Genomic DNA, 26571 nt, shown 5'->3' with positions numbered 1-26571 from the left:
CTGATTGGAGCTGGGGTTTTTTTCTCCTCTCTCTTTGGAATTGGATTGTGTAAGTGTTGAATGGTAGAGACTGTAATTAAAAATACTGAAAGTATTACCATACCCCCCCCCCCCGCCACACACACACACACAAACACACACACACACACACACTTCTCTTGGTATACACACCCGCGGGCAACTTTGCAGGTTCTGACAATGACCAGCACATATTCATCAATATACAAAATGGGCGCTTGACCTTAAAAAAAATCCCAGTTGATGCTTCCGTCGTCCACCCCCTCAGTTTGCCAGCATCGCTGTCACTTGACAAATCTCAAATTGTGAATGGCTCATTTCAACCACATGCAGTTGCTGTTGATCTTCTCATTGGCAAAGATAACAAACCCTGCCTCTGTGACAACACACGTTCCTCTAATTGGCCCAATGGGCGGCTTTTTGTCCTGCAGGGCCAGATTTCCACGGCACTGAGGGTCATTCTGTACTCTTTGGTATGGGAGGACAGAATTGCCTGTTAATTGAATGTCAGTTTGGGTTTCACAGATGGCTGAACTCAGCCTTATGACGGTGCAGGACCGGATGAGTTCATGTCCGCCAATCATGCAGAGCCGTGTCATCTTAAATGTACATGCAGCTTATATCTGGCTCCATGACCTTGTGTAAAGTTTAAATTTTGCACAAGGATGAGAAGGGGGGGGGTCAGTTCAATTTAAAAGCCAGGATGAGAATACAAAGATTTTGTGGTAAGGTCTTTGCTGTTCAGCACAGACCAGTCTGTAGGAATTGATCTGGAACTGACAACGCAGACGTGTTGAGCTGGTTTGTTTGGGAGTGAAGCACGAGGATCATGAACAAATAAAGACGACACATCCTGAAACGAACCATCCTGTGAAACCTGACAGCACTGACACGGTATATTTAATGAGTTTGATATAGCGGACTGACAGTCTACACGGCATCATCAGACATAGTGTAATGTAATGGAAGACACAACATGAACATTCAGTAAAATGTTCACAAGTTAAATATGGTTGAGTCCGATGAACAAATAAGGCAGCGTTGCCAATTCCATGTTGGGAATTATTTGTTCAACAAGAGTAAACCTACAAAATTTGACAGCTGAATCTGCTAAAAAAAAAAAAAGCTTCAGAAAAAAAGCACGATAGCATGCATAATGACTACCATGTTTTACATATGAGGTAACAACACCATTGGTTTCCACAGGGGTCAGTCATGGTACAAGTAAAAATAAAGGGGAGAATAATGAAACAAAAAAAGGAAAACAATATTTTTGCAACCAGGTGAAAACATCTCACATCTTTTATCGCATTGCACCTGTTTAAAAAAAAGACATATATATATATATATATATATATAAAACAATTTTGGTATGCAATAATTTGGATAAAGTCAATAATGACAGTCTTGTACAAATGACCTTCATCTGGTCTTTGGATCTCATAAGCATGCATCAAGCACCACCTGTTTCCTCCATCATCAGCTTCCCGTTCCTATCCTCCTCCATCCTTTGCGACCTCTCGTTTCCACGGATGATGACCATCTTACAAAGGCTCAGCGCCGGCCTGTGTGGCTTGGCTTGACGCAGGTCTGTGGATGGAGTAGTCATCCCTTTGGGATTCTGTGAGGAGGGTAATCAAAAATTAACTCACTGTAGATTTACACGGTACACACACACACACACACACACACACACACACACACAGAAATATGCCTGGTTTTGAAAGAATCAGAATCAATTTATCCACCATGTACATTTCTATTTTCTATTTGTTTCTATGTGAGCGCCAGTGGGAGTGAAATGCACGCACCCTGTACAGCGAGACCAGGACGAACACAGGGATGCATATCAATGGGGTGATGATGAGAAGAACTGACAACTTGGAGAACCAGAATCCAAGCCTGTAGTTGTACACCGATATCATCGGATACTGATTCATGAGGTCGTACACCATTGTCACCTAGAGGAAGAAAATATCAAGTGTATATGTAAAAAATAAAGCTGTTTTAGCAGTACTCCATGTGTAGCTGAAGTATTTTTTTTCTTTTGACTGGGGGGGGGGTTCCTCCTTTTTTCTCCCCAATTGTATCCGGCCAATTGATTACCCCACTCTTCCGAGCTGCCCTGGTCGTTGCTCCACCCCCTCCGCTGATCCGGGGAGCACTGCGGACTACCACATGCCTCCTCTGATATGTGGATTTGCCAGCCTCCTCCCCTCACCTGACAGTGAGGAGTTTCACTAGGGGGACGTAGCGTGTGGGAGGATCACACTATTCCCCCCAGTTCCCCCTCCCTCCCGAACAGGTGCCCCGACCGAACAGAGGAGGCACTAGTGCAGCGACCAGGACACATATCCACATCCGGCTTCCCACCCGCAGACACGGCCAATTGTGTCTGTAGGGACACCCGGCCAAGCTGGAGGTAACACAGGGATTCGAACCGGCGATCCCCGTGTTGGTAGGCAAAGAAATAGACCGATGCACTACTCGGACGCCCCCCTAGGGGGAGTACTTTACTGAAAAAACATTAAAGCTGTAATCCAGAAGATTGAATTTTTTTCTGCCATTTTATTGATATCTATGGACACCGGACTTGCAGGGGTGATTGAGCAACCCCAGAGATCCTTCAGAAATGAGACAGATTTGAAAGTGTGAGTGGCGACACAGACGGCGCCGACACCTATATCGCCATGCAAACAAACATGGCTGTATCCACATTCTAGCTATTGATGTTCTAGTGTGCTATACATGTCTATTTATTATACGAGCTTTTCCTGCTATATCTGCCCATTTGCCCCAACAGCAACAACATTTGGCTGTCATGTCAAGACCCCAAACCGTTACACGCTGTCATTTAGCCAAACAAAAAGACAAAATAATCAATGACTGCAAAAGCGTTCATGATTTGCATGTCCAAAGAGCTACTGTCTTACAAAGAGCAGCAATAGAAAGTCTCAAAAAGGATATCTGTTTGCATGTAAATCTTCAGGATTGTAGCTTTAATACTTCCACCTGGTTTGTAACCTTGAAAAGTTAAAAACGGAAATGGTTTGCAAAAAATAAAAAAAATCACAATTCCCACAGCATTCTGTAATTCTGTATTGATTGCAGACATTTTTAAGTTTCTATTGATGTGTTACTGTTCAAGGGTACCGTGCAACAGAGAAGTCCATCTCTCCATCAGCAGCAGCAAAGAAAGAGGTGGTACGACAGATAGGAGGGAACAAAGATCCCAAAGCAACTGGACGAAGTGAAAATGAAGAGACTCACGATGCAGATGATGGGGGTGACAAACAGCCAGCAGTACTTCAGCACAGGGAATGGCTTGTACCCGATCATGTCTTCAATGTTGTCATAGAAACGGTCGGCACCTGAAAAGTCACATCCAGAGGTTGTCCGTCAGTCAAAGACGTATTCATCTACTCATGCGCTTAAACAAATGAGAAAAAAAATACCCTACAATTAAAAACATGTAAAATTTCAAAAGCAGGTGGCCATGTCTTAGGAGTTTTGTCATTGTTTCTTAGGAAGAGACTCATCAATCACTCAGAGTGTGTGTGTGTGTGTGTGTGTGTGTGTGTGTGTGTGTGTGCTGATGTAGCCCCCACAGAGACAACATGCACATGTGTTGATATGAGTAAAGCAGTTTTTTTTTCGGCGCGGGGTGGGGGGGGTCCCGTTCACTGGACCTTTTTCAGGGGCCCAGCCATTTCTTTGGGCAGGCTTGTGTGTGTGTGTGTGTGCGTGTGCATATGTGTGTTTCAGTAGGCAGATATTTTGGACAATACACATGTTAGTTTAAGTTGAAACCAATGAACAATTTGAACTGGGTTTTTTTTTTGTGTGGATTTTTCCACCTTTTTCACTCCAATTGTACCCCACTCTTCTGAGCCGTCCCGGTTGCTGCTCCACCCCCTCTGCCGATCCGGGGAGGGCTGCAGACTACCGATACATGTAGAGTCGCCAGCCGCTTCTTTTCACCTGACAATGAGGAGTTTCACCAGGGGGACGTAGCGTGTGGGAGGATCACGCTATTGTCCCCAGCACCCCCCCCCCCCCGGACAGGCGCCCCGACCGAACAGAGGAGGCGCTAGTGCAGTGACAAGAACACATACCCACATCCGGCTTCCCACCTGCAGACACGGCCAATTGTGTTTGTAGGGACGCCTGACGAAGCCGGAGGTAACATGGGGATTCGAACCGGCGATCCCTGTGTTGGTAGGCAACGGAATAGACGGCCATACCACCCGGGCACCGACTAGTGTGAACTGTTGCGTGAGCTCTGTAAAGGTATTATTAAATTTTGTGGACAGTCTGTGAAAGGGAAATGTGTATTGATTGAATGCCAGGCCTCTGATGGGTTTTTTTTGTTGTTGTGTCTTTAATAAATCAAATCCACACTTGCTGTTCTCAGTTTTTACTCAGGCTAAAGTGCCTGAAGTGTGTCACGACATCCCACACAATTCAAGTTATCATAAAAACTCCTTCATCACGTATACCTGCCTCATCTATCATTTGGCATGCTCCTGCTGAAAGGTTGCTGCAGTAGCGCTGAAAAGACACAACGCAGCACCCAAAACCTTATCATGTTTGAAAAATAGCACATTAAATGGTGTTTTTTTTTTTTTTTTTTTGCATTACATAATTGTTTTGGGGCTAAAGAAACAGTCTTGCAGTAGTTCATATTTGCAAACAGTGACAACAGTTGGAGAAATAACCCACCATACACCCAGCCAATGGCAATAGTCTCCACAGAGGCGATGATCAGCAGGCTTGTTCCACTGGGCCCGTAGGTGTCAATCATATGAAAGAGGACGATCCCTCCCTGACAGATAGATGTCAGGTAGAATAAGAGAGGAAAGAAGACAGTTAAAGAGGTACATCTGTCAAAGGAAAACTATTTTTTCTGTTTTTATAGATCCCATCTCTCCTTATTTACAGCAATATGGGGCAATTGGAGCAGGGATGAGACAAACTACAACCTGCCAATAACTTAACAACAATTTAGTTCAGAACACATCCGGTTCTCCATCTATCAACTTGTTCACAATCTCTATCTCACAGTCTCTATCTCTATCCATGTTGGATTTCTTTGCAACTGAAGTTTTTTTTTTTTGGATGCATGTGCATCTTTGGGATGCTCCTACCACACATCACGTACATCACCCATCCATTTACCTCAGTAACCAGCGGAAGGCCCAGAAGGAAGCAGACCACGGCTATAACCAGGACCAGTTTCTCTCGTCCACCGGGCCTCCTCAGGTATTGAGGGAACAAGTCCGTGATGGCTGTGGCCAGGCTCTCCACACATACAAACTGTGGGTAGGGAAGGGAAACGGCCTGGTCTGCATTTGTAGTGCAAAGGGATTGAAATTAATGGATATGTCCGGATGGCTGACACTGACGCGAATGCATTTCAGGCTGAGCGCGCTCACACCCGCCCACGCTATTTGCACTGATACCCCAATGACCACACACACATATGACAATATCAGGTCGACACGACAAAACGTTGCGGTGTGATCCAGTACCTGACTGTCCAGGCCGAGGAAGAGGAGCATGAGGAAGAAGAGCACCGCCCAGAAAGATGAGCCAGGCAGCAGTGACAGAGCTTTGGGATAGGCGATGAAGGCCAGACCTCCACCTGTATTTAAAAGGTAAAAAACCATAGCATACATGGCATTGTGCGGCTGTCAGTGAGGATTAACAGCAACGGGACACAGATGATCTAGTATTGCATTCACTTATATCGACACTGTCTGTTCCCAAATTGCACTTATCAAAGGGATTTCCCTCCATTCCAACCAAAAGATATATAACTTACTCCCTGATCCCAATCACTGACAAGCTACAGCCATAGCTTTATTTATATATGAACAGAAGATGCCATCTTGTGGATGCTCCTGGACAATTGCAGCTGTTGTGACTGAAGCTATATTCAATAATTCGTTGTCTATACTCCCTTAAGGCATATCACATTTCAGGGTCATACCAATGGGATACTTATAGTCTAGCTAACATACAATGTGTGTCTTTGGATTGTCTGTGAGAGGAATCCCATGCAAACACAGGAGGAATTATGCACACAGCATCTTGCTGGGATCTGGTCACACAAGCCACAGTTATCACCCATGATGCATTTCCCCCTGCCCCCCCCCCCACACACACACCTCAGCTGAAGTCCATCTTAAATAAATTACCATAATGGATTTGGGATAATTAAGTACTAAACAGAAGAGCTCACCTGATGTGGCAATGTCGTGGATCGGTACGTCCAGTTCCTTAGCCATGAATCCCAGTATGGAGAACACAGCAAAACCAGCAAAGATACTGGTGGCGCTGTTCAAGCAGCACAGTACTACGCAGTCCCTGCAACACCACAGCAACAAGCCGAGATACATCAAGTCAATTTGTCATTAAAATTTTCTTTAAAAAATTTTTTTTTTAAAAACTCAGTGTTTGCAAAGCTGTGGCAACGTTTGAAAAACAATAATTAAAAAAAACGAGTCGACCAATCAGTCGGGGAGCTTCAGATGCTCCAACTGCTCGAGGACAAAAGGCACCAGAATGAAAATAACTTTGTTGGTGAGATGATCAAGAAAGAGATTCTTCTGAAATTAAAAAAACCTATAAAAGGGCGTCCCGATAGCGTAGCGGTCTATTCCATTGCCTACTAACACCCGGATCGCCAGTTCGAATCCCCGTGTTACCTCCGGCTTGGTCGGGTGTCCCTACAGACACAATTGGCCGTGTCTGTGGGTGGGAAGCCGGATGTGGGTGTGTGTCCTGGTCGCTGCACTAGCGCCTCGGTCGGGGTGCCTGTTCGGGGCGGGGGTAACTGGGGGGAATAGCGTGATCCTCCCACGCGCTACATCCCCCTGGTGAAATTCCTCACAGTCAGGTGAAAAGAAGGGGCTGGTGACTCCACATGTATCGGAGGAGGCATGTGGTAGTCTGCAGCCCTCCCCAGATCGGCAGAGGGGGTGGAGCAGCGACCAGGTTGGCTCAGAAGAGTGGGGTAATTGGCCAAGTACAATTGGCAATTGGGGAGAAAAAGGGAGAGGGGGGGCTATAAAAACGTATGATTGATGACCAGATGAACTGATTCAACTTTCTGTGATTTTCTTTCCTGGGTTACTGAGCATAAAGAGACTGTGATTTATAGTTTCCAACATGATGGACAAATAAGACAGAAGATACAGAGACGGTGTACTGTGTAAACAGACACTACCCAAATATAGATAAACACATAGATAGATACTATGTGTGTGTGTGTGTGTGTGTGTGTGTGTGTGTGTGTGTGTGTGGCCTTGCCAGGACACTGACCTGTAGCAGTTGTTGTTATATTTGTTGTAGCTCCCCAGAGCGGTCAGTACTCCCTGGCACACGGCGTAGGAGAAGAACACCTGCGTCCCCGCATCACGCCACACCTGAGGGAGAGCGGGCCAGAACGAAAGATGTAGGAAGACAAAGGGCAACATTTTTCATAGAGTATGTAATGACCACATTAAAGTTTCACTCCATAATGAAGAGCACATGGCTTTCATCCACTCTGGCACAACAATAACACATCGTTTGTAAGGTCAACACCATCAACCCGAACTGTACAAAAACAAACAACTTCACCACACGCCAACATTAACAAGACCCTGTGTTTTCTTTCCCTCCGGGGTCAAAACCCATCATCCTGTGTGTGTGTGTGTGTGTGTGTGTGTGTGTGTGTGTGTGTGTGTGTGTGCGTGTGTGTGCGTGTGTGTGCGTGTGTTTGAATGCAAATAATGTGTTTTTGTGTGTAACTTTGTGCGTACTATATGTATGTAAGTGTGTGCGCATTTGAATGCATAAAATGTGTTTTTGTGTGTGACTGCGTACCGTGTCCATGTGTGTGTGTGCATGTATATGCACATGCATGTCATCTTTGTAATGTTATGTCTGTCTGTTCTTGGTATTGCATGTTTGTGTGTGTGTTTGTGTTTGGATGAATATGTGTTTTTGTGTGTGGCTGTTTGTGCATACTGTGTGTGTGTGTGTGTGTGTGTGGGTGTGTGTGTGTGTGTGTATGGATGTATATGCATGTGCATGTCATATTTGTAATGTTACGTCATGTCTTGTCTGTTCTTGGTATTGCATGTTTGTGCGTGTGTGTGTGCACATGCAAGTCTGCAGTCTTCTTGCGGGTTGTGGTTGGGTTTGTTTGTGTGAAATTGTCTGCCTGCCCTTGTCACGACAGCATCTGGTTAACATTACAAACACTACAACACACTGGGGTCTCACAGCCCGCGAGTATAACGGGATCGACTCCAACCCAATTATGCAGCAGCAACCCCCCTTTTATTAAACCCCCCGTCTTAGGAGAAGGACCCCCGACATCCCAATACTGCTTGAAGAGCAAACGGTTGTGTCCTCCTTCCGTACTCTGATACTACACTTCACTCTGGTGTGCTGTCATGGCTCCCAAGCAGCGTCCGCACCTGAGTCTTTAAACTACTTTGTCCATTTCCAAACTGTATAAGCATCCCTCCAACACACACACACACACACACACACACACACACACACACACACACACACACACACACACACACACACACACACACACACACACACACACACACACACGTAGCAGAGACATAAACACATCTGGACATCAGACACACATGCTCATACATAAAACAGGCCCACAACCCAGGCCAAGCCATTAAAGATTTCCTTAGCAGTTGAACAAAAAAAAGAAAAGAAAAAAACCCTTGCACGCTAAGCAGCACTCATTTCTACCAGATCTCTCTTTCCCCCACGTCTGGCATTCCATTACCCTGGACTCTGACCGACAACTTCAATCTCCGTCAGCACGGCTCCGCAAACGAGAATCCCACAGCTCCCCGCGTTACCAACCTTATGCGGTGGTTTCAGAGGCAATGAGGTCCCACCCATGACTATGTGGCGGGATCTGAAGCCGCGGGACTAAATCTTTAGGCGAGGATACAACACGTCGCTGTGAGAGTTCAGGTTTCAGAAAACACGGTAACTCTTCTAACTTTGATAGCCATGTGTGAGATATCTGGGGTAATCCATCTGGGTTGAGGAGAATACATAGATTTCCTGTTCGACAACAGAGTACTGTCTTTAGGCTGTACAGGATGAGATCAGAGTCACAAAAGAATCCAATAAAATAGACAAAGCATGAGAGAGTGAGGGGGAAAGAGGGGGGGAAAAAAGGCTCTTTCAAAAAGCGAATGTCGAGGAGTACACCGTCCTCTGAGCCTATCGGAGCCTAACAACCGCTCCGACACATCCTGTACCTTTCTCCTGGCTTGTGAGGACATGTTGTACTGTTGAGTTTTGTTGTTGTGCAGGAACAAAATGAGCGGCTGTATACATATCATATACACACACACACACACACACACACACACACACACACACATATATATATATATATATATGTGGCTAGGATTAGCGTAAGGGTTGAGTTAACACATGCATTTCTGATGGTAACGGGGAGTGCAGAAGAGAGTGCAGGCAGGGTGGAGTGGGTGGAGAAGAGTGTCAGGAGTAATTTGTGACAGCAGGGTACCAGCAAGAGTTAAAGGAAGGTTTACAAGATGGTTGTGAGACGAGCTATGTTATATGGTTTGGAGAGAGTGGCACTGAAGAAAAGACAGGAGGCGGAGCTGGAGGTGGCAGAGATGAAGATGCTAAGATTTTCACTGGGAGTGATGAAGAAGGACAGGATTAGGAACGAGTATATTAGAGGGACAACTCAGGTTGGACGGTTTGGAGACAAAGCAAGAAAGGCAATATTGAGATGGTTTGGACATGTGTGAAGGAGAGATGCTGAGTAAATTGGGAGAAGGATGCTGAATATGGAGCTGCCAGGGAAGAGAAAAAGAGGAAGGCCAAAGAGGAGGTTTATGGATGTGGTGAGAGAGGACATGCATGCGGCTTGTGTGACAGAGGAAGATGCAGAGGACAGGAAGAGATGGAAACGGATGATCCACTGTGGCAACCCCTAACAGGAGCAGCCAAAAGTAGTAGTAGTAGTAGTAGTAGTAGTAGTAGTAGTAGTAGTAGTAGTAGTAGTAGTCTTGATGCATGCTCAATAATCCAGGTAAGGAAATCACAGAAAGTTGGATCAGTTCATCTGGACACAACGTTTACTAAGGGAAACGTTTCATCACTCATCTAAGTGACCTCTTCAGTCTCAACTGACTGCAGGTATCCCCACCCTTACAAACAATACAGTGGCATAACGACCGAAAACAATGATCGGTTTCATATACAAATTATCAAAAAAATATGCAAATATCCCCCTTTGGTAATTTGCACATGAAACTGGTCATTATGCCACTGTATTTATTATAAGGGTGGGGATACCTGCAGTCAGTTGAGACTAAGATGATTGAGATTTCTCATGAAGGTTGGAGATCTTCTCCTCAACGTGGATGGCCGCTCCATCTGCCCATCCCCAGAAGTCTGCAACCTTGGTCTCATTCCGGACTCCACCCTCTGATTCCAGTCACACATCAAATTCATCACCAAATCTGCTTTCTTTCACCTCAAAAACATCTCCGGACTCTGGTCACTACTCCTGGACTCCGTGGCAGAGACCCTCATCCATGTCTTCATCACCTCCCGTCTGGATTATTGCAATGGAGTCCTGTCTGGGGTACCTAGCAAAGCCCTAGACAGGCTTCAGTATGTGCAGAATTCAGCTGCCAAGGTGCTCACCCGCACCACATCCTAGCAACACATCCCTCCCACCCTTGTCCACCTTCATTGGCTCTGGGTCAAATTCCGCATTTCCTATAAAATCCTCCTCCTCACCTATAAATCCCTCCATGCCCTTACCCCCAGTACATATCAGACCTCCTCAATGCCTTTATTCTTTTCTTTTTTTTTGAGGGGAGGGGGGGATCCCCCTTTTTTCTCCTCAATTGTATCCGGCCAATTACCCCGCTCTTCCGAGCCACCCCGGTCGCCGCTCCACCCCCTTTGCCAATTTGGGAAGGGCTGCCTCCGACAAATGTGAAGTCGCCAGCTGCTTCTTTTCACCTGACAGTGGAGTTTCAACAGGGGGACATAGCGCATGGGAGGATCACGCTATTCCCCCCAGTTCCTCCTCCCCCCAAACAGGCGCGCCGACCTACCAGAGGAGGTGCTAGTGCAGCGACCAGGACACATACCCACATCCGGCTTCCCACCCACAGACACAGCCAATAGTGTCTGTAGGGATGCCCAACCAAGCCAGAAGTAATACGGGGATTCAAACTGGCAATCCCTGTGTTGGTAGGCAACGGAATAGACCGCCACACCACCCATATGCCCCTCAACCCCTATATTCTGTCCCAGAATCTGCAGTCCGCAGACACGGCCCTGCTTTCCATCCCCCACACCAGCATGCAAACTTTTGGGGATAGAGCCTTTAGTGTGTCAGCCTCCACCCTTTGGAACTCTATTCCAGCAGAGATCTGCAGTGCTGCTTCTTTGGATACTTTTAAAAGACTACTGAAAACCTGCCTTTTTACTAAGGCCTATGGTATGTAGTCTTTTGATCTTAGTTTTAATCTTCTTTTTTTTCTTCGTATCTAGTGTAAAGCGTCCTTGAGTTCCTTGAAAGACACTATACAAGTTGCTGTTGTTAAACCTAACCCTAACTCCAAACCTAACCAATATCTAAACCCTTACTCCTAAACATAACCACCCATAGCCTGAGTCTGTCAGGATACAGGGTGGGAAAAAGTAAAGCAGATGAAGACTGTGTTGAGTCAGCCCTGAAACAGGCCCTTAAAGACGTGAGGACTGTCAAAAATGTCCTTTCTTTCCAAAAATATCCTCACGCTCATGGTTAACAAACTCACACTGGTCCTCACAAATACAGCTGAACAAGAATGCGCGCACACACACACACACACACAGACACACACACACTCACTCACAAAGGCATGCATACGCGCACACACACACACACACACATGCACACACACATACAGGCATGCACACACACATACAGGCATGCACACACACACACACACACACACACACACACACACACACGCACACATGCACCCAACTGGGTTTAGACCTTCAAACAGGAAGTGGGAAGCAGTAATAAATGAAAGATGACCCAAGATGATGTGAGGGTTAACCCCTTCGTGTCACATTTCACTCCATTACACCCCGATTTGCCATAGGGTCAAAGAGAGCAACCGTGCAAGACATACAGAAGCAAAGAGAAACAGAACGGGAAAGAGAAGGGGGGGAGAAATGTCCATTTTGTTGGACAATGTCCCCTTGTGTTAAGGAATTATGGGTATCGGCAGCAGCACATACTATAACCATACAATTGCCGTGCAACTCATCTGTAACTCCGTAACTCACTGTAGTCAATTCCTCGTTTCCAGCCGCATATTAAATTTTGAAATCACACCATTAGGCACATTCACCATGCTGGCAATTACAGTTCTGCTTTAAATATATCAAAAATGTTTGTTCCACCTATCCAAATAACTGCTGCGGTCAATTTGAAGTATTGCAGTGTGGAGGCCAGTTTTCTCAGCACTTTGGTTTTTTTATGCTTTTTTAAATCGATTTGTCAGTAAACATCCCGTATACTCTGTGACTCAATAACTTCTAATTATGTCTCTTTTTTTTTTACCAATAGTAGAATAAGAATCAATTTGATGCAAAGCAAGACTTGCAGCTTGGAAATCTTCATACTATCCCCGTTACGTAAAAACAATATTTTTGCAATGCAATTCATTACAAAGACCCACCATGGAGCGAGCTTGTTTTATCACTGTGTTTCACTGTACGCTGATGCTGGGGCAAGTTTTCTTTCATCTGCTTTAACTGAAAGGTTCCTGGGTTGTTAGGGCTTCTCATCCATTTTTGGACCAGAGACGAGAAGAGCAAAAAAAGCTAAGAAAAGAAGAGGGCTTATCTCTTGTTATGGGAAGAGCAGCAATCCGCAGTCATCCTGCTACTAGAAAATGAAAACTGCTAGACTCCAATTCTGTGATAGACGCAAGTTAATAGGCAAAAATTGTGACTTAAATTTCAAATGACAGCTTCCTGACTCTTTGATACTGTATCTCACACCATGCACGGTAAACCATGCATGATGAAAGAGAAGCAAAATGGTTGCACTGTAGCCGACATTGTGCAGTACATTATATCACTGTGAGCTTGAGAAAACTAAACTTTGTTATGTAATAAGGGTAATTGGGGTTTAGTAAGGTCTTACTTTGGGATCAGCGATCCTACTGAAGTCGGGCATGAGGTAGAATTTCACGCCCTCCGCGGCCCCCGGAAGTGTCACTCCACGGATGAAGAGGATTAACAGCATCAGGTAGGGGAATGTCGCAGTGAAGTACACCACCTAGAAGCGCACGCGTGCGCACACACACACACACACACACACACACACACACACACACACACACACACACACACACACACACACACACACACACACACACACACACACACACACACACTTACTTACTGAAAAGTAACTCTGGACACATGACATCACATTCAAAATCAACATGTTGATGGGCCTTTAACAAGGCATGCACAGTAAAACAGGAAAAGCGTGGTGCCAAAAGTGGAATACTCCACCCTGTGGCAGCCTAATAATTGAGATGCATACTGTAGAAACATTTAACATTGCTACTAGCATTGTTGTTTGCTATTATTGTTAGCTTAATCATTGTCTATATGCCTATGAGACAAGAGTATAATATTCAAAGCGGAATCTGAGTTTGTGTGTGTATGCAGCTGAGCATGCAGTATTGTTGTAGTCCATGTGCACACCTTGCCTGTAGACTTGATTCCTTTCCATATGCAGAAGTAACAGATTATCCAGGCCAAAAGGAGACATAAAGCCAGATCCCAGTGCACCTTTCCTAGTAGGTGCATGTCTTCTGAAATCCTCAGCACACGGTTACTGACAGGAGATCACACACACACACACACACACACACACACACACACACACACACACACACACACACACACACACACACACACAGAGGATGTAAGCATACTGAAAGAGAGGATGCAATTCTGTCATGAATCCCTCTTGACTCCTCTGCATTCTTATCGTTTTCATTATCCGTTACCATCCCATTTCATTTTGAAGTACTCGCCTGTCTTGTCATTTCAGTTCCTGTCCCTGCAGGAACTGAAATGACAGGAACTTTTCTATCTCTTGCACACATTACCACCAGTCAACCCCATGTCTTCCACACCTGTTCCCCATCCGTCCCTCAGTATATACCAGTCTATCTCCACTAGCTCCTCGCCAGATTGTCTTTGCATTTCGTTAAGCACTCCAGCACTCTCTACGATCCTCATCTTCCTGTCCAAACTTCTGTCTGATCCCCTGGACTCTGATTCTCTGCCTGATCCCTGCCGGTTAAGTGTGCCTTATCTGATTGATGTCTAGGTTTTGACCCATGCCTGTGTACTGGAATAAATCTGTTGAACTTTGATTCCTTACCTGATCGTTTCTGTGTTGTGTTTATGAGTTGTCCTCCGTTTTGAGTCAGTGAGCGTCACGGTACAATCTGGCCAGAATTGAACACAGCTGAATCTTAGACTTTAAAACGAGAGATGGTGGCACAGGCTAATGTTCTCCGCCAACATGAGCAACAACTCGCCACCATAGCTGGGCCTACGCACGCCATGACACACATTTGAATGCTTTCAGCAACCAGATTCAGCAGCTCACCCAGCCTGCTCAGACGCCGGCTGCTGCGTTATCTACCAGTCCTCCTGTTCGCGCCATCCCCAGCCTGGTACCTCGCCTCAATCCTCTCAAATACTTCTCCAGAGCTACCTGTCGGTCCTTTCTTACTCTCTGTTATTAACTTTTGAACTGCAGCCCCTCACGTATCCCACGCAGAAATCACAAGTGGCATTCATGATCACACAGATCACAGGGTGGGCTCGAGATTGGGTCACCACCGAGTGGGAGAAGCAGTCGGACCTCTGTTCTTCGGTGGCAGCCTTCTCTGATGGTCTCCGGAAAGTTTTCGACCATGCAACTCCTTTCTAAGAGACAGCTCTTAGACTGTTTGACCTGGCCCTGGGGGACTGGCAAGTTATTGACTATTCCACTGAGTTCCAGATTCTTGCAGCAGAGGGCTGAGTAGAATTCTTCCTTGCTGGCCGACACCAGTTACAATGGGATCTTCGATGTAATCAAGGACGAACTGGCAGCTTGAGATCTTCCAACAGATCTGGACAGCCTCATCACGGCCATCCGCATTGACGGATGTCTCCGAGAACAAAGTGAAAGAGGGTGCTGACCTGAACTCCCCGAAGCTTTCCCCGTCTACCAACATCGCCTCCTTCTTCCTTGTCTGTACTAACCTCGAGTGCCCCCAGCAACTCGGCAGAGCCCATGCAGCTCGGCAGGACCGGACTATCATCTGCAGAATGACAGCATCGACTGTGGGGGAACTGTTGTCTGTACTGTGGCCAGGGAGGTCATCAAGTGTCAAATTGTCCAGTGAAAGGAAAGGCTCACCAGTCAACCAGAGGGCACTGGTGAGCCATGATCATCACTCCACAAGTCCCTCTTGTCCTCTTACAACATGCTTAGCTGAAATTGACTGAGTTGTCTCACGCTATTTCGGTTCTTAATGACTCTGGAGCTGATGCAAACTTTTTGGACTCCTCCCTGGCTGTACAACTGAGCATTCTCCGGGAGTCTCTGTCAGAAACCATTGATGCCAAACCTCTCAATGGTAATCTTCTCTGTTCCATCACACATAAGACTGTTCCAGTACACCTGGGTATATCAGGTAACCATCACAAAATTCTTACTTTCAACCTGATGCATTATCCTCAACAACCGGTGACCTTGGGTTTGCCTTGGCTCCAGACACACAATCCTCAGATTGATTGGGAGACAGGTTCCACTTAAAAATGGAGTCAATATTATAATGCTGTATTCCTCAGATCTGCTGTCTCCTGCCCTAGCTCTCCTTTCCCTGCAGAGTTCCCGGATCTCTCTGGGGTACCCTCTGAATTCAAGCTACTTAAAGAGGTGACTAACAAGACTCAGGCCACCTCGCTCCCACCTCACTGGCCCTGCGACTACAACATGGTTCCATGCCCCCCAAGGGCTGACTATACTCCCTGTCCATCCTCGAGATGAAGGCCATGAGACTTACATCCAGGAGTCATTGGCGGCGGGTATTACTCAACCCTCTGACTCTCTTTTTTTTTATGGCATTTTCTGCCTTTGTTTGTTAGTGATAGTCGAGAGAGACAGGAAAGACAGGACTGAGAGAGGGGATGAAATGACATGCAGCAAAGGGCCCGGGCTGGATTCGAACCCAGACTGCTGGCGTAAGGACTCAGCCTTATGTGGTACACACTCTACCAAGTGAGCTCCCAGGGCGGGCTTCTTCTGGGTAGGGAAGAAGGACAGGTCACTGCGACCATGCGTAGCCTACCATGGTCTAAATAATATAATGGTGAGAAACAGGTACCCTCATCCACTCATATCATCTGCATTTGAACTCTTGCAGGGGGTGACCATATTCACCAAAGTGGATCTCCAGAACGCTTATCATCTGGTCTGCATAAAGGAGGGAGACGAGTGGAAGATGGCCTTCAACACCCCCAGTGGACATGATGAGTACCTGGTCATGCCTTTTGGTCTCACCAATGTACCTGCAGTCTTCTAGGCCACAATAAACGATGTTCTGAATGACTTAATCAATGTGTTCATTTTCGCCTACCTAGATGTTATTCTTATATTCTCCAAATCTGAGCAGCAACATGTATGTCACATCAAGTGTGTTCTCAATAGGCTTCTGGGGAACAAGCTGTTTGTAAAGGCCAAGAAGTACAAGTTCTATGTCTCCTCCTTGGGCTTTGTGGTTGCTGAGGGGAAAATGCAGATGGACCCAGTCAAGGTTCAGGCAGTCAACGACTGGCCGTTTCCAACCTCCAGGAAGAAGCTGCAGCAGTTCTTAGTGTTCGCTAGCTTCTACAGAAGATTCATCCAGAACTATAGCATGGTGGCAGCCCCTCTTACTGCGCTGACCTCTCCTAGTTCTCCTTTCCTTCGGTCATCTGTGGCGGGCAAGGCCTTCAGTGAGTTGAAAAGAGACGGTTCACCTCTTCACCCATTCTCAACCTACCTGATCCTTCTTGTCAGTTTGTGGTGGAGGTGGATGCCTCTGATTTGGGCTTGGGGGCTGTACTTTCCCAAAGAGCTGCTGTCGACCATAAAATTCACCCATGTGCAATCTACTCTTGCAAGTTATCCCCTGCAGAGCATAACTATGACATTGGGAACTGGGAGCTGTTGGCAGTCAAGATGGCACTGGAGGAGTTGAGGCACTGGTTAGAGGGGTGGAGCTACCGTTTATTGTTTGGACTGACCACAACAATCTCACGCACATCTGGTCAGACAAGCAGCTGAGCCCCAGATAGGCCAGGTAGGCGCTGTTTTTTAATCAATTTGATTTTTCTCTTCCATACCATCCAGGGTCCAAAAACATTAAACTGGACACCCTGTTATGCATCTACCAAGCTGAGATCCACCCTTAACAATGAGAGGAGACTCTGCCTCAATCCTGTATAGTCGGTGTAGTTGCCTGGGAGGTGGAGCAGAACGTAAAGGACTCCCTTACTAACCACCCATCTCCCAGCGCTTGCCTTGATAACTGCTTTTTTGTGCCCACCAATGTGTTCTCTCAGGTTCTGCAGTGGGGACATTCCTCCCAGTTAGCTTGTCATCCTAGGATGTCCAGGATTCTTTCCCTACTCTGACAGCATTTCTGGTGGGAGTCTATGAATCGGGACATCCAGGTGTTTGTGGTCGCATGTCCTATATGTTCACAGAACAAGAACTCCCGTCAAGCCCCAGCTGGTCTCCAGCCTCTGCCCATTCCTCATCGTCCTTGGTCTCACGTCTTTCTGGACTTCATTGCTGGGCTCCCCATATCTGATGTTAACGCCACTATTCTCTCAGTTGTAGATTGGTTCTCCAAGGCTGCTCACTTTATTCTGTTGCCCACAGCCAGAGATGGCTGAAATCATGTTAAACCAAGTGTTTAGATTGCCTGGACACCCTAGAGATATTGTCTCTGATAGGGGACCGCAGTTAAACTCTTGTTTTTGGAAAGAACTTTGCTGTCTGCTGGGGGCCACAGTCAGCCTCTCTTTGGGGTTCCATCCCGAGTCCAAATGGTCAGACAGCGAAGGTGAGCTGGGAGATGGAGATCACATCGCACTACATGGCTTCACGCAATTCCTCCTCATAGTTGAAACAACTGTTATGGGTAGAGTATGCCCATAACACATTGCCCACCTCGGTTTTTCTCTATTCCAATGTTCCTAAGGCTATAAGCCTCCTGTTTCCCAAGCAGGATTGTGAAGCCAGTGTCCCATCTGTACAAGCCTTCACCCGTCATTGTCAATGCACCTGGCGGTTGGCCCGTGCCACTCTACTCCACACCTCTGAGCGCTATCGGAGGTCAGCTAACCATCACCACACCCTAGCCCCCACCTACACTCTGTGAGAGACGGTCTGGATCGATACGTGGGACTTAGCCCTCTGAGTTGAATCCAGAAAGCTGGCTCTGTGCTTTGTCGGCCCTTTCCCCTTATCCAAGGTCATCAACCCAGTAGTTGTCTGTCTGTGTCTGCCCTGATCTCTCTGCATCCATTTCACCTTCCAAGTATCTTGCCTCAAGCCACATAAGGAGAGCACACTTCAGCCCTCCTTCAGACCCCCATCGCCCACCTGGATCATTGATGGGGCTCCTGTTTACATGGTCAATCACCTTCTGAGGTCTCGGTGCAGAGGAAGGGGCCTCCAGTATCTGAACTGTGAGGGATACAGTCCAGAGGAGAGATCGTGGGTCCCTGCACAAGCCATCCTGGACCTGTCCCTAAACCAGGACTTCCACTGAGACCATTCGGAACAGCCTGGTGGGAAGTCTGGTGACGTCCCTAGTGGGGGGCTCTGTCATGAATTCCTCTGCATTTTTACCTTTTTCATTATCCGTTGCCTTCCTATTATTTTGAAGTACTCACCTGTCTTGTCATTTCAGTTCCTGCCCCTTCTTTTGCCACCAGTCAAATTACCTGCCTGAATCCTGCTGGTTAAGTTTGCCTTATCTGATTGACATCCTGGTTTTGACCCTTGTCTCTGTACTGGAATAAATCTGTTGAACTTTGATTCCTTACCTGATCGTTTGTGTTGTGCTTGTGTGTTCTTTTCATTCTGAGTCAGTGAGCATCACACAATTCACTCAACCGCACACAAAACAACTGGCATTGTGCTCTCAGATGCTTTCATCACCGATAAAACAGACTTGGTGCAAATCCATAGTGACAAAGCATGAGAAATTAAGAAAAAGCTGTTTTCCCATTGTGCTCAAATGGAGACACAGACAGATGCAGAAACATCTGCACCATAAATACAGACGTTCTACTTCCCCTGTAGTTTACTTTAGCTGGCCTGAGCTTGGATTTTAAAAGTTACAGGAAAACGACCACATATTTTTCTAATCTATGAGAGGGAGAGGAGTGTAGCATTCAGATGACTGCCCAATATCCCGGGCTGAAAAGAGTCCGCCCTTTGGAGAGAGAGTTTTTTTGAAATGTCTGACATTCTGTAATCAGGAAGTGCATAGAGAGATCATCTCCCAGTACATCATGATGGAATTTAAAATATGATGATTTATCTTTATGGTTCCCAGTTGTAAATATCTTATACCACTCTCCCCTCTCGACGCCCATTACATCAGCTCTCCTTAACAACTTGAGATTAAAGATTATTGTATTACTATTGCTGATGAATCCCCCCTCCACACACACACACACATACGGCCACCAGACCTGCCAATTAAGACTAGGCACACTGGGTTATATTGAAATAACAAAGAGAGCCTTGTAACGATGTTAGTGTGCAAGGTGTGCATGAAGAAAGTATGTGGGTGGTTATGTGCATGTTGCATGCATGAGGGACAGACAAAGGAAGTTTGACTGTGTGTAAATATGAGTGAGATTGGGTGTGGTTTTTTTAAGAGAAAATGAAAGTCAGGGTGTGTACTTATGCATAATTGTGTGTTGATATGTATGTGTTAAGTGTGTGCATGTGTGTGTGTGCATGTGTGAGTGTGTGTGTGTGTATGTAGATGAGAGAGAAGAGAGAGAAGAGAGAGAGAGAGAGAGAGAGAGAGAGAGAGAGAGAGAGAGAGAGAGAGAGAGAGAGAGAGAGATTGTGCAACTGTCATGTAGTTTTCTTACAGCCAAAACTCCTCCTCAGGTGACTTGAATCGAAAGAAGACAGCGGACTCATTATCAATCCTGTACAAGACACAAGGACAGGGGAGGTTAAAATATACAGGGAGCTGGAAGCAGAATAGGACAGCAGAGGAACAGACCAGAAATAGATGAGTTAACAGCTCTAAGCATTAAGCAACTGGTGTTGTCTACCAAATCAAGACATATCCAGATAGCATCTTGGAAGTTGCCAGGCATACCAAAATTCACTTTCAAATGCTTCCCTGTGATTTGCTAAGCTCTCTGGCAGTCCTGTGTGGGAAAAACACCACCTCTGCCCTTTAATACCTTCAGGCTTCAGGCTGAAACAAAATCCATAATAAACTTTGCAGATGTTTCCTGAGCACGGTTTGATAAATCATTTAGATCAAAAATTAAGTGGGAGTAAATTTCACAAGGTACAACAGTCCATAGACAGTTCTCAAAGGCTATTTTAACCATTAATCCAGAAGGCGATGTGAACCTCTCTTCAGTCAACACATATGTTATGGGTGTGTTCCAGTTGTGAAAAATTCAATGCAGGATGTTTCTAATCTCAATTTTTTTCATCATTACATTAACTTTTTACATGTAAAGTAGATACAAGAACATGATGGGGTGATCCATTAGCAAGATCTGAACAGGTCAGTACATATAACCAGAATAAGAAGTCATCTGTTAAATTAATAACCCTTGAGCTGCTACAGCTAGATAATGAGGAGTTGTAGTGTGACTCACATGTAACTGTAGTCATCAGAGAGTTCAGGGAATGTAGTGCCGTTGTTGAGGAATGACCAATTGGAGTTGGAGTGAAACATATGGGGGTTGGCGAAAACACTGGGCCGGCTGTGGCACAACTCTAAGTGAATGAGAAGAGAGATAGGGACAATGATGGGCTTGTCCAGATGAAGGCCATCCATTTTTCTCTGAAATGTTAACGATCCTGATGCATGTATTCATTCTTTAATTTTCTGAAATGGCTTCATCCAGTTCCGTGTTAAAGCGACTGGAGGTCTGTCCCAACCAGCACCGTGCAAGACACACTCTGGATAGGTTGTAAGTCTATCAAAGGACACACACACACACAAATCATTCGCACTTAAAACAGGGCATCCTTGGTGAAATGGTGACCGTAAATTGCCCATAGGTATATAACTTGAGACACTCAGAAGTAACCCACATGAACACAACAAACATGCAAACTCTACACAGAACTGTCTTATTTTGAAGAAATTTGGTAAGAAGCCCTCACGCCAACTGTGTTACATTCAATACATATAATCCAGAGTCAAGTAAATTCTTTGAGACAGTACAAGCCTGTTTCAAGCCATAAGCAATCACTAGCTGTCAATAAAGATACATATACATATATGTGTGTGTATATATATATATATATATATATATATATGTATTTGTGTGTGTGTTTGTGCATTTTTTATTATTACCTCAACCAAAGGCATGGCAGCTTTTTTTTTTTTATTCTCTTTCTAAACACATATGACACATAAGGACAGCAAGATTTCCATTGCATGTGTGGTTTTGTTTGCAATTGTGCATGTGTGTGCGCATGCATGCACGTGAGTACATAGGAAGGACCTTTGTGTGTGTCTCATATTTTTTTATGTCATGATGCACACATGTTCAGACATAACCTGTTTGCTGGTACTTGGTTAGATACTTGGTTGTGTATATGTGGGTTTTAAAAAAAAAGGTGTTTCTGTTTCCAGTATTCGTTGGCTCACCCTTCAGGGAACCTTACCGGTGTTCCAGGAGTTATCACAGGTCGACCAGGGCAGTGGGCTTTTGAAAGAGTTGATCAGGTAGAAGATACCCCAAGCCAACACCACTATGTAGTAGATGTTCAAGTAGCTTACAATCACTTGGGATGCAATTCCTATACCTGTGGGATGCAGAAATATTTCACATAGTGAATTTATATCAGCATGCAATTCAAACTGCTGTTTTACCAGTCCTGGTTTAGTTCCCCGCTTCCAGGACTTAGATCTGCATGTTTTCTTTCTGTTCTTGATGAAAGTTCATTGTGACATTTGCAGTGTTTGACTTAACCCCATGTATCCAACTTTTAATGGAAAGCCCGCCAATGTTGTCCATTCTGGGGAGCCATAGTACCCACCATCATCGTACCTGCCTACACACCTGCTTTTACCCGGTTTTCATTAATTTTAACCCATTGCCCCTCAGTTCTCTCAAGTGGTTGGTTCTCTGTAATGGAAAAATACAAACTTATACTGTAACCTTGGTACCGACACAAATGTCGTAGAAAAATACAGAATCACTTGTTTCTAGTTAAGAGTATACGTTTGTATTTTTTCCATTACATTCTCCTACTAATTCTTACCGACTTTCTCAATGCCTATTGGAGTCATTGCAAAATCGTTTTGCCAATGTCAGTATTAACTGTGAAACGATATTGTAATTGTATTGAAACTGTATAAGCTTGCCTCCATTTTTATTTTATTTTTTTTTAGGCTTGTGTGTTTGTATGTATACATGCTTATGCTGCATTCACATGGAATCTGATAAATGGCAGACACCAAGCCGGAAGTCATTATTGCGGATGAGAGCAGGACATTAAAATCAGACGACACCGGCAAATTATGCCGTCAACTGCAACGGCAGACAGCATTGCCGTCCAAAGTTGCCGTCCTCCGTGATTGAATCTATAACCGAATGTTACGTAGCACATCACAATTTAGTTCTTTTCTGCAAACGCACAACATCACCATAGCAATCCATGTAGTTTTGGGTTTTTTTTAACCGCCCTGCCATTCCGTCAGGATCAGGATCAGGTTCAGTGTAACTGTATTTGTCGTTTCACTTCATGCACTTGCGTACATGAACTGAAACGAAATGCCTTTCCCTCAGCCTACGGCAGTACAACACAAAGACAAAAACACATCCCAAAACTACAACACGCATGTCCAAACTAATACATATATCAAACAAACAAAAAAAACACTGTCCAAGGGAACGAACGCCAGCCAGGATGAATGTCGCAACCGCCGGTCTGCATGAGCTAGCGGTTAGCTTAGCCCGGCCTGCTTCCGTGTCCTGTCAGACCGCCCTCGGCGTTTCCTCTATGGGCGCAGCTCCAGGCAGGGGCCGTGGTCCCCGGGCCCACCGGACGAAGCAGACCAAGCTCTCCCAGCCGATCCAGCGCCAGCTCTCCCAGCCAGACACCCTCGACACACCTCCCCGCACTCCTCACGACGACATCAAGAACACCACAGCCAACGCCAGGCGAGGCCGTCGCCAGACCGCCCACGGTGTTATCGGAACTTCCGGTCTGCATGGGCTAGCAGTTAGCTTAGCCTTCCCCGCTCTCCCAGCCGATCCACTGGCAGCTCTCCCAGCCATCAAACGAAGACAAAACTTCGACGCAGACGTGGACGTGGACGAAGACACTGCATGGAGGCCTCCAAAAATGTGAATTCACGCCGACATCTTCCAACACTGGGTGAGGCCGCTGCAAACGCGAATTCGCGCAGCCATCTTCTCACACCGGAAGCGGAAGTTTGTGGTTGGTACTTTGTGGTTTATCCCGTTCCGTTTTGCCAACTGCCGTTTAAACATATCCTGGATTCCATGTGAATGCAGCTTTAGGATTAGCATCTAAAAGGTATCGCCTTCTTTTCTAATGTGTAATGTTGGCAAATATGCCCATCATACTTTTATTTTTGTGAAGTTTGAAACTAAAATACCTCTGACATACCTACAGAAGTGGTGTGGTAGGCCTGGATTATCTTATTTCATCATGTGTCCTGTTACCATGCATTTTTTTTTCAAATGCAACTATATTATTTGGGGAAACTTTGAATAATTCAAATAGTGAAAATGCAAGAAAATACATCATCTTGATCATTTATCAAACCTAAAACGATTTGCATGTTATATTAGATTGGTACTTTCATGCCACCATTTATAAACCAGAGCACTTGCCAGTTGTAGAGACATCCATATTTACTTTTGCCATATAACATGAGAGCATACCAAAGTGCTTATTTGGTTTCGTAAGCTGTTTTCTTCAATCATATGCATTTTTTTCTATGAAAGACAGCTTTCCTGAGTGAAACAATCGATTAATCTTTGTTTATCTTCTTCTAATGTCGCAAAAAATCTGGCCAAGTCTTGTTTTTACCTTCAAACATGGGACATATCTTCCGCCAGGCTGTGACGCCACCCTCGCTGGTGTACTGACCCAATGCCGTTTCCAGGAAGAACACAGGGATCCCACAGAAGAAGAGGAATATAAAGTAAGGGATGAAGAAGACCCCTGTGAATACATTCAACCATGAGGAAGAGCAAGGAGTTTCACACGAAGATGTGGTTAAAACACACACACACACACACACACACACACACACACGCACGCACGCACGCACGCACGCATACATACTGAATAGAAATTGAACAAAAACAACAGGGGATTTAGATTGCAGACCGGAGAAAATTCCTGAAGAATTGGTGTTACGCAATATCAGTGAAGATAATTGGCATATTATTAAATGTCTTGCTGCCATAAATCCAACTGGGCATCTCTGAATAGAAATCTTTTGTGTAGTGAAGACAGAGAGCTATTGAAATGATTATAAAGGGATTCACAAGAAATAGCCAGTCTAGCATCCCTTGTTTTCGAGTGATGTATATCCAATATGTGTCTTTTGTTGCCTCCTAATCTGACATGAAACGCTGTCCACATGGTTGCAAGCTCAACTCCCTGAGGCAGCTGACTTTCTTTCTTTCTTGTTCTTGCACATTCTCTTTTTGCTCTCATGACCAGTCTGCCAGGAAATCCCTTTTTCTGTCTCTCAATTGCAAACATGCACATGAAACCATACACACCACACACACGTGTGCACACGCATACACACGCAGGCCTGATGGCTTTCAATATTCACCTCATCTATATTCAAAGTCGATCAATCTCTTCTGAATGATCACTAAGAGATTTATCTGGATTTTTTTCACACTGCAGAGCAGAAATGTTAATTTATCCTCTCAGTATATTCTCACCTCCTCCATTCTTGTAGCACAGATAAGGGAAGCGCCAGACATTTCCAAGGCCGATAATTTCTCCGGCCATAGAGAACAGGAACTCCATTTTGTTGGCCCATTTGCCCCTCGCTTGAACCCCAGGCTCAGGAATCCCTCTCTGGGGCCCTGCTGGGTCCCCCCCACCATCAAGAGGGGCTTCTTTGGTTCTTTCCTTGGCCATGGTCTCCCTCACTCTCTGTCTTTCTCTCTTTCTCTCTCCCACTCTGTTTCTTCCACTGTCTTTCTGCTGTGTGCACGCAAACACATGAAATGCATACAGAACTTGAAGTGATTGCAACATTGCTCTCCCTCCACCACTTTCCAGTATCCTCTTAACATCTGGATAAAATGAAACTTATCACAGCTTAGGCAAGACTCTTCAACATACCATGCGCTCTATACATAATCTGAGCTTTTATTTATTTATCTATCTATTTATTTACCTGTTCAGAAACCAAAACACATTTTTTATCGTATAGATCTTCACTGACCTGAACTTGACTATCCAAGTAAAATATCAAATGGTTAATCAAATTTAAATGCACATTAAAAGCAGTTGATATCTCATACACGAGTTTTCTTGACTGACTTGCCAAAAGAAAGAGAAAAAAATCTGATAAGTAAAAAAGAAAATAAGTGCAAACTTTAAATGCAGTAATGAATAATGTAAAATAATTCAGCAGACACGAATTGTAGATTAGGATTCTGTTTTATTTCTAAGGTCCAAAATAAGCAGCAAGAATATCACTGAACATGAATTGATCACAAGTGGCAAAATTCTAAGCATGTAGGCTCTGTTCTAGGGTCTGCGTGACATTAATTGCCATAATGATGACAAATTGCAGACATGTAAGAGGTATGCATCTAACTACTCACCTACGAGTTGTTTGCAATTGATCCGTACAAGAAGAGCAGCATTCCGTGACTCGCTGTTGAGGGTGAAGTTTTAAGGCGAAAAGATGCATTTTCTGCAGAGGGGAGTGTCTAGGACCCCGTTCACAAACCACCGCCCCTCTGGACCACCCAGAGGGATGGGTCCCGTGTCTCCGCTGTCGATATTTAATACACATCATTCCGTCCACCCATTCCCCATACCGCTTATCCTGACCTCGGGGTCAATACCCTTTTTAATATTTCACGAGAAGCTGCACAAGTCACAGTTTTGATCGCGTATTGTTCATCGTTTGATCAAGTTTACTT

The 26571-nt window shown here is 45.2% G+C and overlaps 1 protein-coding gene across 1 annotated transcript; it reads right to left on the bottom strand.

Annotated features, from left to right (window-relative positions):
* Positions 1–152: 152 nt before the first annotated feature.
* On the bottom strand, positions 153–26332 carry LOC130110684 (sodium- and chloride-dependent GABA transporter 2-like). Its single transcript, XM_056277856.1, has 16 exons — positions 26248–26332; positions 25351–25618; positions 24476–24610; positions 22076–22216; positions 21055–21175; positions 20302–20361; positions 13834–13966; positions 13262–13396; positions 7345–7448; positions 6263–6387; positions 5550–5662; positions 5197–5334; positions 4741–4843; positions 3289–3389; positions 1830–1979; positions 153–1639 (listed from the first exon to the last, which is right to left on the bottom strand). The coding sequence occupies exons 2-16, from the start codon at positions 25550–25552 to the stop codon at positions 1472–1474; spliced, it is 1929 nt and encodes a 642-aa protein (XP_056133831.1). The 5' UTR covers positions 25553–25618; positions 26248–26332; the 3' UTR covers positions 153–1471.
* Between the last annotated feature and the right edge of the window lie 239 nt (positions 26333–26571).

The sequence above is a fragment of the Lampris incognitus genome, chromosome 3 (assembly GCF_029633865.1).
Source record: "Lampris incognitus isolate fLamInc1 chromosome 3, fLamInc1.hap2, whole genome shotgun sequence".
NCBI lineage: Eukaryota > Metazoa > Chordata > Actinopteri > Lampriformes > Lampridae > Lampris > Lampris incognitus.
This window is presented reverse-complemented; position numbering and strand designations above follow the sequence as displayed.

Bases quoted from the DNA above. Each gene is read 5' to 3' on its own strand.
- LOC130110684 (XM_056277856.1), bottom strand. From the start codon at position 25,552: ATGGCCAAGGAAAGAACCAAAGAAGCCCCTCTTGATGGTGGGGGGGAC. The intron at 13,397-13,833 runs GTGTGCACATGG...GTGCGCTTCTAG, and splicing joins GAATCAAGTCTACAGGCAAG to GTGGTGTACTTCACTGCGAC. The intron at 4,844-5,196 runs GTAAATGGATGG...TCTATCTGTCAG, and splicing joins GCCTTCCGCTGGTTACTGAG to GGAGGGATCGTCCTCTTTCA.